The following is a 20,933-nucleotide window of genomic DNA, read 5'->3' on the forward strand; positions in this document are numbered from 1 at the left end:
CAAAAGAAATGCATATTTGCATTTCATTATGTAAACTTTTATACATTGGTTTCAAAAATTAAATTCTATAAGTTTTTTTTTGTTAACTACTGGTTGGTACAATTTACCGCTCCATCCCTTTATATTTTTTTCTTTTTGTCTTTTTTAGCGGATTATTTTCAATTAATTATCCAAATAAGTGACTAGCTTTAAAACAAAATTTAATAGTAATTTATTTGTTTACAGATAAACTGAATTTTCTAATATGGCCTCAAAGTCCAAAAAAAGTCTTGCATGGAAACTTTTGGAAGTTGATGAAGATCATGAGTTGAAAGCCATTTGCAAAGTCTGTCAAATTAAAATATCGCGAGGAACAAAACCATCTAACATGACCACAACCAACATGTTAAAACATTTAACTATGAAGCATCCAAATGAATTGGAGGAGCAAAATAAAAAAGAAAGGAACAAAAAATTACCAACTAGTCACTCAGAGCAGTTTTATTAGTGAGGGTCGAAATCGCAGTGTCTTTTTTTTTTTGCCTAAGTCACCAATTTTTTTTAACCTTCCTTAACTTCAAAGAGTAAATACAATATATACAACTAAAAAAATAATTTTTAAAAATGCTGATTCTATTCATGAAAAATTCTTTTAACTAGAAATTAAAACTTAGGTAAAGATAGCTGACTGACAGCAACAGGAGCACTGGTTAACTACTGAACCACATGGAAAGGTGTGGGGGAGGAAAAAAGGAAATTAAAGGATGATAATAAATTATGATAACCGTCTTTGAAAGGCACTAAACTCCTAAAATTTACTTCTTTAAAATTTTAGGCGGCATTCCCCGGCGATTTTAAAGCACTCTCTCTCAAAAAAAAAAAAAAAATTTAATTTTTAAGTTTGGGAAAGATATATTTATTATAACCGAATTCCTGTATGAAGACTGGATCTACTTTATTGGACGTTAATTTGTGAGATAAGTAATTTTTCAATGTTTAATGTTTTTAAAGTTTCAATTATCAATTAAATTTTTTTAATTGCGTTTTTTTTTTCAATTTATTTATAAAAAAAACAGGGTTTAAAATGTATTTTTCAAGGTAACAAGCTTCGAAAGAAGTCTAATTAAAAAAAAAATCACTTAATTTTTAATTTCGACAACCCTGAGAATTTAATTATTAAAAAAATATTGAAATGTGACATATTTTTATTTAACATTTCTATTAGTTTAATTAATTTTCTTTCAATAATTCATTTCCCTCCACAAACTTCACCATTTTTTGTTTTGTTTTATCTTTTTCTGTAATTTTGGTTACTATTTTTGCTCAATTTTATCTAGTATTTCATTTGTTTTTTATAGTGGTATCATTTTTATATGTGTTCCTTTGATATACCCTATTTCAAAATTAGTTTGGCTAAACTTATTCTTCACGTTAAAAACAACGTGTAAAAGTAATGAAAAAGTAAGAAAAAACAATAGGTGTTAACTACTCTTTGTGAATTATGGAGGTCTGAAGAACTGCCGTCACAAATACAACTATCAATAGCCAAACAAAAAATCGTTTTTGAAATTCCTTTACTTGTAACTTTTCGCTATATCTACCTTTTGGTATAAAACACAAAAACTTTCGATTAATGGTATTTCTCAAATATGGTCGTTAACTTTGGAAGGGTTATTTTGTATCTACAGCGCCATGTCACGTGACATATTGTTTTTTTCATTACGCACGTTCATTTATAAATTATTAAATTAAATATTTATCTTTTTTTATATTTAATTAGTATATATTTTCTTTCTCTTCCGCTATATTTTTTTTATTTAATTCATTAAATCTGTAAATTATGGGGACCAAAATAATGAATCGTGTTAATTTATTCTCTAATTTTCTTGTTTTTGTTCTGTTATATAAATTCTATTTTATTTGTTTTTGCTCTGAAAGATAAATTCTATTTTCTTTGTTTTTTTTTCTGTATTCCAATTAAGTAAAATATATTTTCTCTAAAATAAATTTTGCTAATTTTTCCGTTTAGTTTACTATATAATACTTTTATTTAAACCAAAACACGACGGTGTAGACATAAAATATCTCTTCCAAAGTTAGGGAACATATTTGGGAACTACCGACCATAAGTATAAAACTACCTGGTATATTTCAAAACAATAATTCCCTAGGAATCGGAATCGGAATCGTACTTGGTATCGGAATCGTTAATCAATATTTTCCTGGAATCGGAATCGTATAAAAATTAGGAATCGTCCCAACACTAGTAAAAACGGATAAAAACACGAAAACGTAATCGCCCAAAAAGAGAAGTATGTGACAATTTCCCCACCAGATATTTCAGCAGAAGGGATATGAAAAGCAGCAGCTATTCTCCAGATATTAAGCATATTTTGTTGCCCGTACGCTGGAAAATGAAACTCCCCCTCCCCCCAAAATATAAATAAAAAGTAAATGAATAAAAACAAATTTTCTTTCAATAAAAATAGCAGGAAGTGTCTGTGTGACCACAAAAAGAATATAAAAAAAAAATGACCCGTGGTGTGTCGGCTCGAATGTGAAAGAGAGGAAGAAGGCAAAAACTTACAGACTATTTTGCCCACACGGCCGTCAGTGCTTGTGACGTTGCAAAATAAGCTTTTAAAACCGTTTTCGTTTGATACGTGTGCATGATTTATGAAAAGAGCTACACGAAAAAAGACCCTCTTCCAAAAAGTGATCTGGTTGACCACCACAGAATTGATCTTTTTTCTAATTTTCACATATTATGCATCTGGAGCATTACTCTTTCAGATGGTAACAGTTTCGACTTGATCGGATGCAGACGACAAAAGATGTTAGCAGGCATACAAACCCACAGATGACTCACCTTAATATAATAATAGAAGATGAATAAATGATACAATTTATCCAACGGGCAGATTTTTATTTGTCATCTTCTAAAACAAGGATTTCAATAAAATAACTTCCATTTTTACCCCAAATATTTTGTTGCAGTTAAAGAAAAATTGAAAATTACTATTTGCTCAGCTTAAATTTATGTACTTTTTAACACAACTAACGAAAACTTATGTGCCCTTTTGTAATAACTGTTAGTAAATAATACTATTATAATATATTTAGTGTGTCTAGTGTAGCTGAAGCTGCCATATTTTTACAACGATATTTGCTTTCATAGCCCCCCCCCTTTCTGCATGAAAAACAAAAATACACTAAAGTCTTTATGCTGTGTATATACCCTTAATGGAAAGAAAATATTGTACACCAAACATCACGTAAATTGATCAAGTAGTTTTATTTTTAAAAATAAAATTATTTTTAAATCATTAATGGGAATTTGTAGGCATTACGATAATATACAAGGCTGATTTTAAATTTGAGAACTATTTTAAGGGGAAGCTAACCAGTGTGGAATTTGCATATTTTCAAGACTTTCCTCTCCCCATTATAAGAATGGCTTTCTAAAATCTTGTAAAAGTTTAAATTGTTTGGAATTGTCCTTCAAACTATTTTCAATATGGCATTGAGAGATCGTCATTTAGCCATAAAATTGATTTTTTTATTTATTCATTTAAAAAAAAAATAAAACTACCTGATCAGTTTATGTGATTTTTGGTGTATATTTTCTTTTCTTTCCTGAACATCATAAAGATTTTTCATTATTATTAATGTTTTTTAACAGGTGTGTGTGTGTGTGTGTGGGGTGGTTAGTAGTTATGGACTTGCATCACATATTTTCTCTTTTTTTACTAGATTTCCGAAGCTGTACCCAAATAGCAATCTGTCCAACATATCAATATTTCATTTAAACTAGCTTTCTTCCACTGTGTTAGTGACAAAAATGTTTTATTTCGCAGTAGTTTCTCCCTGAAAATACTTATACTAACTAAAATAAGTTGATTTTTTTTTTTTTTTTTTTTTTGTAGTGACGATTTTTTCCCTATGATTGGAAGTAATCCTGCTATTTCATTTGCATTCTGTAAAATTATTGAAAAATGGGAGATATTTTAAAATTCTAGTGACTCTCTAACAATTTTCATTAAGTAAATTTGCTTACAAAATTTAATTTAAGAAAGTACATTTAATTTCTTCATAAACAAGTCATTCTTTTTGAAAAAAATTTTATTTTATAGATTCTCAAAATTTTTTTTGTGCTTGTTTAGAATTGCCTCGTATCTATACTCCTATAATTTTTTTTTTGTATTGATATTCATATTAAAAACTCCTTTTTTTTCTATTTATTTAAAAAGAAAATACAACTTTGTTATATATGGGTCGTGGAATTGCATCCATCTAGATCTAGCTAATTTGCATATTCTTTTAAACATTTATTTTAATTAATTCCCTCCTAGTTTTTTCGGTTTTCTTATGGGATGATCACCTCTAGTTAACTATTATGTTTAATTATATTCATGCAGATATTCTACATGATTTATACTTGTCTAATATTTGCGTAACAAGGTTATAGTAAAAACAAACCTCTTTCTATATATATATTAATGTATGCATATATATATTTGCTTAAAAAAATTTGCCTACCAAACTCCTGTCAGTTTTTGGTCTACAGACATGAAACGTAATATATAGGGTATTCGAACCCATGCAGAACTTTATATTTGGGTTTTAGCTGGGGGAAAGCGATGCAAAAGTGTGAAAATTAAAAAAAATGAAATTTGCCAAGTGAAAGTCGAACGGCAACATTACAAATATGCACATGTAACGTAATAGCTATTGGTTCACGGTTCAATTTTTAGTCTTGCAGCAAACATGTCTTCATAGCTCAGGAAAAAATGTCAAAAGAAAAAGTAAATCGTAAGCTATACATTTTGGTTTCGATTCTCAGTGGTGGCGCATAAATCATTTTTTTTGGTTTTTTTTTTCAACTTTTTAAATCATTACTATATATTGGGTCCAATATAATATAATAAAATAATGAATAGAAAATCTGCATTAATCAAAATATCATATTTAAGCGTATTTTACAACCAGGCAATGCCAGGCAGCCTGCTAGTTACAAAACAAAACTCAAGAAAAATCTGATATATGTCCTCTTGACAGAAGGAAAATATTGTACCCAAAAATTGTGTAAATTGATCTAGTAGTTTTATTTTTAAATAAAAAAAAAATTGTTACTGCCTACATCCACGTTTATATAAATAATGATGGAAAATGGACTAAATTCCTCAGTCTTTTGGCAAGAAGCAAATTGTAGTATCTGTTCTGATACTACACTTCATCTTTTCTGTTCTTGGTCAGTGGAGAAATCTTTCCTGATTGAGGCGATATTAATTTTTTTTCAATTCCATACCCACTTTTGGGAGCTTAATTTTCCCCACATTAAAAACTGACCTTTTTGTCCAGTTTTCCTTATGGCTATGATAACTAATATATTAACAGTCATAATTAAAAAAAAAATTTTTTTTCCAAACTTTTTAAATTAAAAAAAAAAAAAACACAAAAAAACAAAACTTATTAGACTGCTTATAAATTCCCTTACTAACATCATCTAAAATAAACCCTGATAACACATTTTGAAAGTGTTTCAGCAATTCAAGTATCCTCATTTCTCCACTGTAATACATCTGATAAGTCATTTCATGAAAATGTTTTTAATCCATTACAAATAATGCAAGGTTGACTTTATATTAACAGAAAATGTTTGAAAGCAAAAACCGGTTTCTTGAAGTGAATGCTGTTAAATTGTGTGAATTGAAACCAGATCATCAAGTTTTAGAGCTTGGATTTGGTCCAGGCTTGGGACTGGAGGCAGCTGTTAAGGAAATGAAAGGTGAGATTATTACGATTCATTTTTTCCAAGCTAAAAACGTCTTTTTGTTTTAACTGTGTTTAGAAATTCTTTTCACGTTATTTTGAACTCAGCATAAGATGTACTTTTGTCTACATTGCAGGTATATGGATTTTGGTTTAAGTTCAAATATCTACATACACTCAGTCAGTAAAAAAATATTTAGATTGGAAGAATGCTCAGTTCAACAACTGATACAACTATATCAATATAATGATGATATATACTCTATGATGAGAATAATGGAAATAGTATTCCAACAAAATAAAGAAATAAAAAGGAACAAACCGAGTTATGTGTTCAACGTTTCGTTTTTATTTTGAGACTTTTAATCTTTATTTCGAGACTTCCTCACATAACTCGGTTTGTTCCTTTTTATTTCTCTCTCTCTATATATATATAATATATACTAGCTGGATACCTGGCGTTGCCCGGTTTACTTAAACATGATATTTTAATTTATGCAGATTGCATATGGATTATTATAAAGTCAATCCTCTATTGATTATTATATACTAGCCTGGTGTTGCCGGGTGTTTGGAGGTGAGTGTTGAGCAAAAAAAAAAAAAAGAGAAGTGGTAGTAGGCAGAGGCAGGCTCGAACACATACCGCGAAGGAGGAAAAGAACGTCCATTGCCAAGCTAGAAGTAGCAAAGGTTTAAATTAAGGCTACTCAATCGAAAAGAGGGATGACTTTCGAAAATATCAATGAAAAAAGCAACCCCTCCTTGTAGAAAAGTGTCCAGTTGAGGGTGAAAGAATTAATGTTTTTAGCCAATTTTTTAATATTTGTCGTCCAAAGGTTCGTGCTTCAATACGATACCGATCTTGTGAAAATCCTCTGTTGAAAGTTTTAGGCAGACATACATACGTACATTTAAAGACAGGTGAGATTTATAATAGATTATGAAGAATAATTTGGCCAGTGGACTGATTAAAAAAAAAAAAAAAAAAAAAAAAAAAAAATTTTTTTTATTATAATGATAATGCTGTTCATCAAATTCCATCTGTGTTTGTTTACAATATCACGTCAGTTGATATTTGGGCTTGACGATAACTGCCCTGGAAAAGCCACTTCTGATTCATGTTTAGTTTTAAAATATGTAAGCGAAGAAATAATTAGCAGCGATTTTAAAGGGTGCTTATTCTTTTATCGTAACTTGAACTCATTAATAACAAAAAATTAAAATGGTGATGTACACTTGAACTTGAACAGGGGATCATTCAATCTGCAGTTAAATGATCTACCACTCAGCTATATCTCCAGATGACAATAAATCTGTTTCTTTTTGTTTTTTTTTTTAAATGATTTGCTGAGATTTTATTATTTCCCTTGTCCTTGTAACAAAATATTCCTCCGTAAAAATTATTGTTTTTTTATCTATAAGAGAGAAAGACTATTTTTAAGATTATTTTTTTTTTTTGATTTTCAATACTTATAGGATGAATTTCTGTACAGAACATATCTGAGAACACTGTCAGACATATAAATTACCTTTGTGTAAAATTTGCAAAAGATAGGCTCAGCTGTTTCCGAACCTATGAGGAAGAAACACATGCACACAAAGTGACTTTTATTTATATAAAAGATATATAAGTTATGAAAATATATATGCTTTTCTAACACATTCAGCACTATTGAAGTACTGAAAATTGATGCTTAAAATATATCTCCCTATAAAATTGTATATAGATACATGAAATAATATATATATATATATATATATATATATATATATATATACACACATATATACTAGCAGGTCACCCGGCATTGCCTAGCTGTAAGATATGTTTAAATATGATATTTTAATTCATGCAGATTACATATTTATAGAGCTAATTCTCTAGCAATTGTACTTATTATATAGTAGTGATATCAAAAGTAAAAAAAAAAAAAAAAAGACTTGGGTGCCATCAGCTAGAATTGAAACCAAAACCTACAACTCACCAGCTTCATTCCTTAGTCTTATACACATATAAATTGTTAAAAAATAATGTTTAACCTATGAATGTAAGTTTGTGCATGTAAACATGTTTAGTCGACTACTCTTGCCAAGGTCAACAGTTTTTTTTTTTTTTTTTTTTTAATTTTGACTCCTTAACAGCAATTTTTGCCAGCTAAAAACCAAATCGAAAGTGTGCTACAGGTCCAATTACACTATATATCAAATTTCTACTCTGTAGACCAAATATTCAAGGACAAGTTTGGTAGACTTTTCGCACGCATATTGACAAGGTCACTTTTAATATATGTTTAGATATATATAAAAAGATTTTCATGTGCTAGAACGTTTTCATCTTAAATTCAACACAATTATGCAGAATGTAGAAACTATGCATAAATAGAATTCAGCGTAATAGTGAAATGTAACCAATCCTCTGATAAGAAACCATAAAAATTAATAAGTAATTTAGGCTAATTTTTCGAAGGAATATGCAAATTAGTTAATCTTCATGTAGTCACTTGCATATCCGTGACTGAGTATATTAAAGAGTTTGTTATAATAATTTTTAAATAGAAAAAGTAAGGCTTTACAATATCAATATCAGAAAAAGAAAAAAAAAACTCAACTTATATATATCTATATTTGGTTTATAGAGAATTCTGACAGGTGGAAACTTTTAATCCATTTTCATCCGAAAAGAAAGAGTTGCTAAGGGGGCCAAAATTGAAACATTGGTATGTGCGGGTTGTCAGATTTTTATGGTTGTCCACTGTTTCATGAATGTGCATGCAGAGCGGAAAACATGACAGCTTCTTTAAGAATAATAGGTTTAGAAAACACTTTTTTAGAGATAATGTCAAGCTGGCCTCATGGTTATCGTGCTTGACTTATTCGCTTTGTGTTTTGGTTTCGATCTCGGCTCAAGTATTTTTTTTTTTACTTGCAAGAAGTGAACTATTTAGGAAAAAAAAACATACTCGCATGCACGTCTCAGTTTCTTTCTGTTTTGTTACTTAATTTTTTAAAGGAATTTAACATCAAGTTTAATACCAGGCAATGCCAGGTACATTTAGTATATACTAGACCACCCGTGACCCGTTGGGTCAGTACGTTATATTAGCTATGGAATTCATGTATGAGCGTGACACTTGTGGCATAAAGAAAATAGTTTTTTTTTACATAACAGAAGCATTTCTATGAAAGTATATTAAAATGAAAAAAGAATATAGATAGATTTCTATGAGTCGTTCTGTTTATTATAATTGTTATTTTTTTTTAATTACAGTTACTGAATTATAAGTGGTTGGTCATACTTATAGGTAAATATGCACTGAACAGGTATCATAATCCTTATTATAGTTAAATTCAAATTTTGATATATCATCTTTTAAATGAAATTGTTAGTTGAAAGTACAGAATAATAAAAAAAACACTCTCCACATGTTAATAATGGCTTTTTAAATAGAAAATGAAAATAAAATGTAACTTTTTTCATTTAATTTAAGCAAACATTCAGTACCCATTGTGTAAAATATTTAATTTGTATGTTAATAATAAGGTCAATAAAATTAAGACAATTCTTTTCTATTTACATTTTTTGTACAATTAATTTTTTTTAAAGAAAACTTTTGTTATCCTTTTGCTTAATTGAGACTTCTTATCAGGTTCTAACTCTCTTATATCCAGATTAATTATATTAATCAATTTATTTTATTGAATATGTATCGCTGAAAAGCACGGGTGCTTAAGCACTTATTGTACAGAAAATAAATATTGTATTCATATGCTAATAATAAGGTCACTAAAACTAAGACAATACTTTTCTATTTACAACATTTTTTGTACAATTTGAGTGTTTTAAAAAAACTTTTATGTTTTCCTTTCGCTTAACTCTACTGAGTGCAACATATAGTTGACCATGTTGAAAGACAGGTTTGTCTAGATAAACTAAAACTTTATGTAAGGTCTGTCCTTGAGACTTATGAATAGTCATAGCAAATGCTAATTGTATAGGAAACTGGACTCTGGCAAACGGAATATTGTCACCTTCAGATAAGACCATTTTCAATCTTGGAATTAAAACGGTTTCTCCTTCAAACTGTGATGCAATAATTTTAGCAACAATCAAATTATTATACAGCTCCTCTATTATTAGTCTTGTACCATTACATAAGCGTGGTGGATCAATATTCCTCATACATATGATTGGAGCTCCTTTCTTGAGTTCAAGTTTATGTGGAGGTAATCCTGATAACTCTATCGAATCAAGAAATTCTGTTGGGTAATGTGTAGCTTCTGTTCCTTCAAGAACAGAATTAAATGACAAATATTCTTTGACTTGTCCAGGAAATTTTTCAATACAATTATGATTTATTGCTCTAACTGTATCATTAAATGGTACTAATATGCAATTTTCCGCAAACATTTCTAGATTGTCAAACGAAGGATAAATGTATTCAATGCATTGGTCAACATTATCTGCACGGATTATGAAATCTTCAGGCAGTTCAATCTCACCATTTTCATTTTTTTCAAGGTTGTCTTCACCAATCTTTATAATAAATTTAGAGTATTCATCATCATCATCTTGAACTCTCATGTTTTGTTTTAAATAAAATTTCTTAGATTTACGCCACAAAAACGACTCTTTGATGCAAGCATTGTAAATGTCAGCATCATTTCCTCTTTTTATGACTGGTAGTAGTTGCCTGAAGTCACCACTGCACACCGTCAATATCCCTCCGAATGTTTCATTGTTTCCACATATATTCTTGAAAGTCCTATCGAACGTCTCTAAACTCTCCCTTCTTATCATTGGACATTCGTCCCAAATAATAAGTTTTGCTGCCCTTATCAAGTTGGCTGTTTCTGATTGTTTATCAAAATTACAAACATCATTTTCTCTTACATTGAGAGGAAGCTTGAATCTGGAATGAGCAGTGCGACCACCAGGCATCAATGTTGCAGCAATACCTGATGATGCTACAGCCAGTGCAATTTGTCCTAAGCTCCTTACTTTTGAAAGAAGAAGTTTTATTAAGAAGGTCTTTCCTGTGCCTCCTGGAGCATCGATGAAAATCAATGAAGAAGAGTCTGTGTTTAAGCAACTGCATATAAAGTTGTAGATGATCGATTGTTCGTCATTTAATAAATGTTGATGTGTCTTTACATATGTCATTTGCTCTGCTATATTGTAACTTTGCTCATCCATTATGGCTCTATTTATGTGAATCACATTAGGTAAATTCTGAGGCAAAGGCAATCCAAAATCTTGCAGTGATTTGTCAGCAGCACAAAGTTTATCATTTATGTACCTCAACGTGTTGTTGATGGCATTTTTATTGACCATGTTCTGATTGTTGACTTGGATTTGCATTGCATTGTAGTAATCCATTGCCATGGAGTTGGAAAATCTTTCCCACAACTCAAGAGGATTTGAACATTCTGTGTTTACAAGTATCACAATGAACAGATCCCTTATCGCTCTTGGCATTCTCGTTTTATCTGCATCCTCCATTGTTTGTATCCAGTGGTTGTCATGAAGCAGTAATCCTCTTTCTTTGCAAGCAGTTTTAAATAATGGACATATATGACCTGCTACAGTTCGCAGAGATTCAAAAGAATTAGGTCCTTTTACATGGTGAAGTAGTAGCCGCAAAAAGTACAATTCACCACTATTTGGTGAGACTGTGTACATACGACCAAGAATATTTGCTTCAAAAACTCCTGGGTGGTCAACTATTCTTCTACCCATTTTTCTTCTTTGCCATTTCTTATTTTGCCACACATAGTATTTTGGGACATCCGAGTAATAGAGTGTTCTGGCAAATTCATCATTCTGGCAAATATTGAAAAACTCTGTTAGAGTTGTGCAAGAAGCATTTCTATTAAGGTCTCTGTTGCTTGTCCTTTGAATATAGATCATATGTTGATCAGGGAGATGTATCTGAAGACGAACAACTGCAGGTTCTCTAACATGAATTGGAAATCCCAGTATCATCGAAACTGCTTCTGATGGTCCAATATATCTTCCTGTCAAGTATTGCTTAATTTCGTCTTTGCTTACACTGAAAACTGCCTGATCGCTTCCCTTTAATGTATATTTAATTACATATTTAATGGATTTTACAGAAGTGCATATTTCTACATTTAAGTGACAATTAAATAACTTCAAGAGAGTCATGTTGTAAGGTACAACCCATTTGGAAGTTATAGGTTCATTTCTACCTTCTTTATAGCCTTGATGACCTCCCATTTCTGGTGACCTTCGCCTATAAATAGGGTAGGAATCATATCCACATCTTGTTTCATCACTATATGGTTTTGGGTACCTCTTTGAACAGCTCCCATTTTTCCAGCACAGAGATGTACTGTTGCAGTTTGGTCCATGTATCATATGCGTCAATACCAATTCATGTTCTTCTGGATGTTCGACTTTATTTGGTATTTCAGCTTGAACAAAATCATCATAATTCTGGGGTCTGGGTTTAGATTCTTCTTCCATCCATAGCAGGCAATGTAGGTGTGGTAAACCTCTTTTCTGGTATTCAACACTTATAACGTAGGCAATACAATTACCCAACAGACCTTGTGTTCCTGTTAAATATTTAATGAAAAGTTTTCTTTTTAAATCAAAAATTCTTGCAATTATGTCTGGTCGATCGTGAGGAAATTGGTTCTCAATGAGATTATCCTTAATCTCAGGCCAATTTGGATTGCATGTCATTGTGATGAAGTAAGTTGCAGTCCCATATTTTCTAACATACATCATAGCATCTTGACATCTTTCCATCATATATCGTGGACCACCAACAAATGTTGATGACAAAATAACTTTTCTGCCTATGTTACTAAGATTCAACTTCGTATATAACGGATACATGGGAAGAAGAAAAAGAAATTTTTTTGTAATAACGCCCTCTAGTAAAAAGGTCTGCATTAGTTAAGGGGGATAACTCTATCCAGTTTTACATCGCTCCCTTTTTCTCTCTCTCACACATACACGTAACTATTTCTCGCGTACGTAACGAAAACAGAGGGAGTAGGAGTGTTGAAATCTATGAGAGTGAAAGTGAGAGGTGTTTTCTTTCACCGCCGCTGCTTCTATTAATAATGAGTGTTGTTTTTCTTGTTTGTTTACTTTTGTTTTTTAAAAGGGAGAAGTTTTTTTGAAACTGCGACAGACTTTACGAAGTTGAATGTTTTTAGCCGTTAAAAAAACCCCAAAAAACTACGGTTGATTTTATAAAATTATTTATTTATAATGACATGAATTAAAGATTTCTCGCGTACGTAACGAAAACAGAGGGAGTAGGAGTGTTGAAATCTATTAGAGGGAAAGTGAGAGGTGTTTTCTTTCACCGCCGCTGCTTCTATTAATAATGAGTGTTGTTTTTCTTGTTTGTTTACTTTTGTTTTTTAAAAGGGAGAAGTTTTTTTGAAACTGCGACAGACTTTACGAAGTTGAATGTTTTTAGCCGTTAAAAAAAAACAAAAAGCTATTTGATCAAATTAAATGAAATTGTTTGTATTAAAAGCGATATAAAAATTCCGGAATTAGAATAACGGATTGAAGACGTTGCTATTTACGCATGCGCAACCGGATGTTGAAAACCGGAAATCTGATTGTAAACATACAAGATCCATAGAGTTTTAGTATTATATATATATATATATATATATATATATATATATATATATATATATAGTAATTTATAAAATATATATGGCGATTAATAAATAAATTTATAAATTACTAACTAGCTCCACCTACGTATTGAGAACTTTTGAAGTTAATACTTAAAGTTTACACATAAATCTATACTTTCGTATATTAATTTTATGTGAGTAAATTAAGTAGTTATATACATGTATGTATATATATTTATATAAAAATATGTATATATAATGGCTTCTGTTAGTTGTCTCTAGACATTCCCAAAGTTTTATTTATAAAATCTCTAATATCCTAAACTCTATTCACTGATATATTAAGTTTATTTCTTAATGAAATCCACGGATGGTTTACTTTATTTTCAAATGAGAAGATTTATTTGCTTTTTATTTAGATTTATATGATTGCAGGTGTATGGATTTAGACATAAGTTTGAATACATTCAACCATTAAACAATATTTAGATGGGAATACTTTGTAGAGTAACTGATACAACTATATTAATATAAAAGGTGTGTATAACCTCTGTTACACAAGAGTTTGATCCAGAAAACATCAACATTTCTGAATGTTTTTTTTTATTTATAAAATATCTAACCTTCTCAACTTCACCTTTTATTTATTTATTCTTATTTATTTTTATTTTTCAACTTCTCAGATGGACCAGGAAAACTGTGGGGTCTGGACTTATCACCTTACATGATTGAAGTAGCAGGAAAACGTTTAAAAGATGACATTAACTCTGGAAGAGTTGAGCTTTGTCTTGGAAGCGTCATGGATCTCCCGTTTGAAGCTAATACCTTTGACCGTGTCTTCCATTGTAACTGCTTTTACTTTTGGCCGAATATTGACAGAGGCGTCCAAGAAATCATGCGCGTTATGAAACCAGATTCTCTGATGGTCACAACAATCAATCAGGCCAGCATAAATAAAGCGATCGAGCGAGGTGTCCTAAAATATGCCAATCCAAACGTGCCTTTATACATAGAAGTTTTAAAAAGAAATGGTTTCTCCAATGTTAACATACAGGAATTGGATGATTCTGGAACAGCCTATCAAGCAATCTTTGCCTCTGTGGGCAAAAAAGACAATTAATTTTGATTAAAACTGATACAGTAAAAATAATTTTCTTTGTCAGATAGGATAGACATTGCGTCTATTGGATTTGTTGATTATTCTTTCTAAAATTCTAATAAACTTTTTCAAGTATGATTGTGAGATAAACAGAAACATAAGTCAGTTGTGAGGTTGCATATCTCTTCCTGACAATGTAAGGATGGGCCAAAGTCTTATATGAGCCTTCTCTGTATTGTATAAAGCATTTCTATAGTTACACTATGAATTAAAAATGGGAAAAAGAAGACAATAACAACGTTTCATCCACTGTTTTGTGGGCTTTTTTTTCAAGAGTGAAGAAAAAAAAAGCTAAAAGTGGTACATGACAAGATAATGTGTAGTTTTTGGAGAACGTATATATAGCAAATATATAGCAAGGGTGTTGGATATTCAGAACTATGTAAAACCTTTCAAATGTTAATTCATGCTCTCGCATTTAATTTGCCTTTTTATTTTCAGTTACACCATAGAAACATTACTAACCCCAAATACTATTTATCTGGCTAGGTTGAAATTCTGCATGGTGATTATCAGAGAGCATCAGATCCATACAGCAAAGTAGATAAAATGGCAAGTTGAAATTCTGTCATGGTCATAAGATGTGGGAACGCGGGTCAAGTAGTGACTCTCTTATGATGAACAAAACCGAAGTTATTAGCAAAAGTGTGACCTTCACTGCTGACCTAGATATTCCCAAATTAACCCTACCAGATCTGAGCTACTGAACCTAATTTGCCCCTGTGCCTGGCCTCCTGGGCACAATTGTGAAAAAAATTTAAACAATGTAAATAACATAGCAAAAACATGTGGTCGGAAAAATACCGGTTTAGCGGTAACTTGGTATACAGCATTTTCGGAATTATTGGTATATCGGTAACTCCGTTTGGTAGGGTTAAATCAGTTCTAAGTTAAACTATAACCAATATTTTGGCCAAGTTTGTTAACGATTGATCAAGTGATATGGATGCTAGGCTTTACACAATGACAAACCAACAAATTTAACCAAAACCGTAACCCTGGTAGAGTTTAAAAAAAAAAAAAAAATTTTCTATTTCTGAAAGTTACATTATTGTGTCAAACTTTTTTACTGTTATCAGAAATGTTAAAAAAAAAAAAAAAAAAAAAAAAAAAAAAAATTGTCATTGTGGAAAGTTTTTTTATTTTTCTTGCAAAAAAAAAAAAAAAAATTCGGGGGATGGATGATCAGCAAATCCTTACACAGAATATCTGCTGTATTCAAAATAAGTCAAAATATGCTTTAAAGAACTGCATACTTATACAATCTTTTGAGTGTATTCCAGTGAACATACTGTATTCAATAGAATATATTTTTTCAAAAACAATCTATACTTTATATTTTTCATTCTGAATTTCAAATTTATCAGCTGACTTTTCTCGCAATGTCAAAACTTTGGCTAACGAAAAAATCTAACTCTGCATGGCTCATTTACCATCTGTTGTTACCAATTTCTGCCTCTTGTCTTTTGTGAAACTTGAAATTAACAAATCAGTTTGAGTTTTTGTTTATGATTCTGTTTAAAATGTAACATTCAGATTCCTTTTGTTTCTGCTTCTGTTAAAACTTAACATTTATTTATTTATATTAATTTATTTTATTGCGGACTATTATTCTCATCTTTATTGGTTGTTGTTTCATGACGTTTCGGCCAACGAATAGAATCAGATAGTAACCGCAACTGATAGGAACCTCGAATCTCCGAACTGCATTCTCAGCAATCACTGCCATCTGTAGTTGTTGTCTCACCACGTTTTGACTTTGGGTAGGATTGAAATCGCTATCTTCAGACAATGCTCATCTGGAACCGTAGAGATTCAATGTCTCTATCAACCCTCCGGGGCCCGTGGTGCAGTTGATAGAGACGTTGAATCTCTACGGTTCCAGATGAGCATTGTCTGAAGATAGCGGTTTCAATCCTACCCAAAGCCGGCCAGAGGCTTACTTGACCAAAACGTAGTGAGACGACAACAACTACAGATGGCAGTGATGGCTGAGAATGCAGTTAGGAGATTCAAGGTTCCTATCCGTCGTGGTTACCACCTGACAAAGGCCAGAGGAATAGTTGGCTGAAACGTTGTGAAACAACAACCAATAAAAATGAGAATAATAGTCCGCAATAAAATAAATTAATATAAATAATACTCATCTCAATAATGAATTCCAATTAAAATATATTTATTTTATTTTTTTTACTCTAACAAACAATTTTTATTAGTTTTTAACCAAGGCTATATCTATAACAAGCCAAGAGACCTGACAGGTAAGGTGTTTTACTGGCGGGGAACATGTGTGAAATACAGCTAATTTTATTTTCATGGAAATGTGTTTGAAGCAATACTGTAACAGGCCAGGATCCCTAATGTTTGGAGTGTTTTATCATTTGCAGTCAATAGATACTTTTTAGTTGTGAACACTTCAGTCTCATTACTCAAAAAATTTCATTCTGAAAAGAAATTCTGACAAAATTTATTTCAGACAAAATTCTTTATTATATCATTAAGTAGATTTGGATTATAATTTGCTGAGTTAAAAATTGAATTTGGTTCTTATTTAGAATTCAACTTAAATAAAAATACTGAAAACGAAGATGTCATCTTCCAAAAATCACATAAATTGATCAATTAGTTTGTTTTTGTCTTAACTAAGAAAATCAAATTTTATTACAGAGCGATATGCTATTTTTTGATCAGCCATGTTTTATGAGAAGGGAGATAACTCAATATGAACCATAGAGATCAAAACCAGCCTTGTAATAGATACATACATTTAGTCTTAAAAAATTGGTAAAAATCGTAAAAATAATTCTCTATAAAAACAAACTTCCTGATCAATTTAGGTGATTATTGGAATATGACATTTTCATTCTGTGAGCAGTACATGCATCTTTTTTTATCAAGTTGAATTTGAAATAAGAACCTGGAATTTTATTGAGAATTATTTTTTGCTAATATTTTTAAAAATTAAAATAGTAATTCACACCATTTTTATTTCCTGAGCTAAATTTGCTAGTTGGTTTTATATATTTTGTAAAGTTTCACTTCATAATCTTTTAAGATTTTCTTTTCATATCTGCAGCATTGTTCAAGAAATACCATTTTTATGTCTTTGTTTATTCAAAATTACTTGTCTCTTCATTTATAAAATTTGGTCAATTTTATGAATTTTTATTGCGGTTCTCATTAATTGATATGTAAACATCAAACTAATTTCCCTCCGTTTTTAATTGTTATATCAATTATCTAAGAAAATTCGCATTTCCTCCAGTAAAAAAAAACTATAACTGCATGATCACCTGGCCTGTTTGAGGGATGGCTTTGGTTTTTCCCATTAACAACACTATAAAAATACTTATAAATACAATTTTTGCATAAAAAGCGAAAACTATAAAAATCCATTTATTATTTTTAAAAAAATTATTTAGTAATATTTTATTTATATAATTTTATTTATATTAATTTTTGAATACAGAGTTCAACAAGATACACCATTTAGAAGATCAGTCGAAATATTATGTGAATAACAGCCAAAATCAGAAAAGTAGTCTGAATAATACTTCAACGTTGTTTTAATGAATGAGACAATATGTGTATGATTATAATAGATTTTGACAATGTGAACTTTACTTTTTTATGAAAAAATGAGAGAAAAATAATTGTTTCATGTAAACTTTACACAACATCCTGTGATAACATTTTTCATCAAAGGTAAATAATTTTCATAATTTTATACTGAAAAAGAAAAATGCACATTTTTTTTTTTTTTTACTATCATTTTATATTTTTACCTGGTTAATAATTAGGATCCAATTTGAATTAAATTTTTTTTTTTTTTTTTTACAAAGGCATCACCACATTATCAAGGCCCAGAGGCCACTCAAGGATAAGGGTTAAAGAGTGTACAGTAGAAATTGGTCAATATAGTAATCATTAGTAATGAAAATTTGGTAAATTTAATAACTTATATGGAACGGCTCATCAAGAACTTATTTACTTTAGACTTGAACACAACCATATTGTAGTCAGCCGGAAAGCAGGAAAACGGAAGACAATTCCATAGGCGTGCAGTTCTAAGAAAGAAGCTTTGTTCATGGAATCTACGTTTAGGTTTAGGCACAGATAAAGAGTGGGGGAAATTATTGATAGTGTTTACAGCTAGACGAGTGTTTCTTGTGAAAGTTTGGCGAGGGGGGACCATAGATTGAAGCTCAGTCGAACACTTTCCATGAAAATAACGATACATCAGAGACAAACTCGCAACATCTCTTCTGTGAGATAGAGGTTGCAAGGAGGAGAAAAGGACATCTCCTACGAGGCTACGAAGTCTATTTTGAACTCTATCAAGGCAGGACAAGTCCTTTCTAGCAGCTCCTGCCCAGATGTGGCAACAGTATTCCATCCTTGGACGTACCTGGCTCTTATATAGGTAGAGAATAGCATCAGCAGTGAGATATCTACTGGATCGATAGAAAGATCCCACCATTTTTCCAGCGGCCTTGGCAACAGATTTGATATACGTGTTCCATTTAAGATCAGGAGTAATGGTCAAGCCCAGAAGCTTGTCAAAACTTGAGGCCTCCTGAAGACGAGATCCATTCATTTCAATTGATGACAAATGTGAATTAGAATGTTGATGGTGTAAAGAGAGAAGCTTGGTTTTAGATGCATTAAAAGTAACCAGCCACTCCTTTCCCCATTGTACTACGTGCTCAAGATCAGAGGAGAGAGAATTGGAGAGAACTTGGTCGTTTACTGTCTTAGATGTGGTACCATAAATGGTAGTGTCGTCAGCATAAATGTCTACAAATGATGTAAGGATATGATTTGGAAGATCATTAATGTAGATCAGGAAAAGAGTTGGGCCCAGGATGGATCCCTGAGGGACACCGGCATTAATACTGTGAGCTTCTGATTTTTGCCCCTCAACTACTACTCTTATGAACCTATCAGAAAGAAATGATTTAATAATTGAGAAGACTTTTCCAGCTATACCATAGCTAGCGATCTTATGAAGTAAACCTTTATGCCATACCCTATCAAAGGCTTTAGATATGTCAAGAGCAATTGCCCTAGAAAAATTGCCACCGTCGAGAGATTTGCTAATCCTATGCGATATAACTGTAAGGACATCTGCTGTAGATCTAGCAGAACGGAAACCATATTGAGTGTCACTAAGAAGGTTATTTTTGTTGAGATGTTTGATTACTTCTGTATTTAACACAGATTCTAGCAACTTACTCATGACGCACAGGAGACTTATTGGCCTGTACTGAGAGGGGGATGAGCGATCACCTGAATTCTTAAATACAGGGCATACTGATGAGATTTTCCAGGGAGATGGGAAACTATTCTCCTTAAGACAACGTTTAAACAGTTTTGTAAGTATGGGCGCTAATTCAGGTTGAAGTTTTTTGAGTACTATAATTGGAATACCATCAGGGCCAGTTGCTTTACTCGAATCAAGGTTTTTGATTAGCTTCGCAACATCACGTACAGATATACGTATATCACATAGCGTGTTTTCTGATACAGGAGGAAATATTGGGGGTTGGCGGTCTTGGTCGCAAAGGGTAGAATTAGCTGCAAAGTTCTTGACAAAGAGTTATGAACTAGGAAATCTTATGAACTAGGAAGTCACAGAAAGGTAAAAAGGCAATATCTGAGTTTTTTTTTTATTGTTACCTTGAAAAAGAGTCATGTGACACATAAATAGTGTCTTAATTATAAAAGTATATCTCAAATAATGTAAAGGAGATAATTCATATTATAAATTGCAGAATATAATAGAAGTTGTCTACCTTACAGCTAAAATTTTGTTTCTTTTCTGCACGAGTTTAAAAATGTGCAAATCAATAAAAAAAATCATGACTTTATTGCATACCAGCAATGCTTTAATCCATGCAGCTAGTATAAATCTAAAGTTAAGCATGCATAAATATACTTTTATGAGATGCCTTCAATAAGTTTCCAGACTTTTTTGTAGCGTATTTAAAATTGTCATAGACTCTTGAAAATTCGGTATGTTATTGCTATACATTTTTATGATTTCAGGTTCAAATGAACAGCTACAGCAGGAATTGGAATACACCCTACTAAAGCCTGATTATCACAGTTGGTGAATTTCAAAAATGCAATCTGGACGTGAAGACACTTTATGAGAACGATATGCAATAAAATTCTGTTTTAAACTTGGAAAAATGTCACAGAAACGTATGGAATACTTCAGACTGCTTTTAGACCATCTTGCATGAATCTAGCATCAGTTTTTGAGTGTCATAAGAGATTCAAGGAAGACAGAGAATCTGTGAGGGATGATAAGTGTGGAAGAAGTAAGTAAATAAAGAATTTCATGAATAAGGACTGTCATGTGTCTGTAGAGATAATAAGTGCACTG

The 20,933-nt window shown here is 31.2% G+C and overlaps 1 protein-coding gene across 5 annotated transcripts in view; it reads left to right on the forward strand.

Annotated features, from left to right (window-relative positions):
- The window catches only part of LOC145286135 (putative methyltransferase YdaC), a 28,418-nt gene extending 12,551 nt beyond the window's left edge, over positions 1–15,867 (forward strand). For all 5 annotated transcript variants that reach the window (XM_080134852.1, XM_080134851.1, XM_080134854.1 and 2 more), the window contains exons 3-4: positions 5,632–5,767; positions 14,067–15,867. In XM_080134852.1, coding sequence (XP_079990978.1) covers positions 5,632–5,767; positions 14,067–14,503 — 573 coding nt within the window. In that variant the 3' untranslated portion in view covers positions 14,504–15,867. The remainder of the gene's footprint in view (positions 1–5,631; positions 5,768–14,066) is intronic.
- Positions 15,868–20,933: the final 5,066 nt, after the last annotated feature.

Source organism: Euprymna scolopes, chromosome 10 (genome assembly GCF_053919585.1).
Source record: "Euprymna scolopes isolate OS-2025 chromosome 10, ASM5391958v1, whole genome shotgun sequence".
Classification (NCBI taxonomy): Eukaryota; Metazoa; Mollusca; class Cephalopoda; order Sepiida; family Sepiolidae; genus Euprymna; species Euprymna scolopes.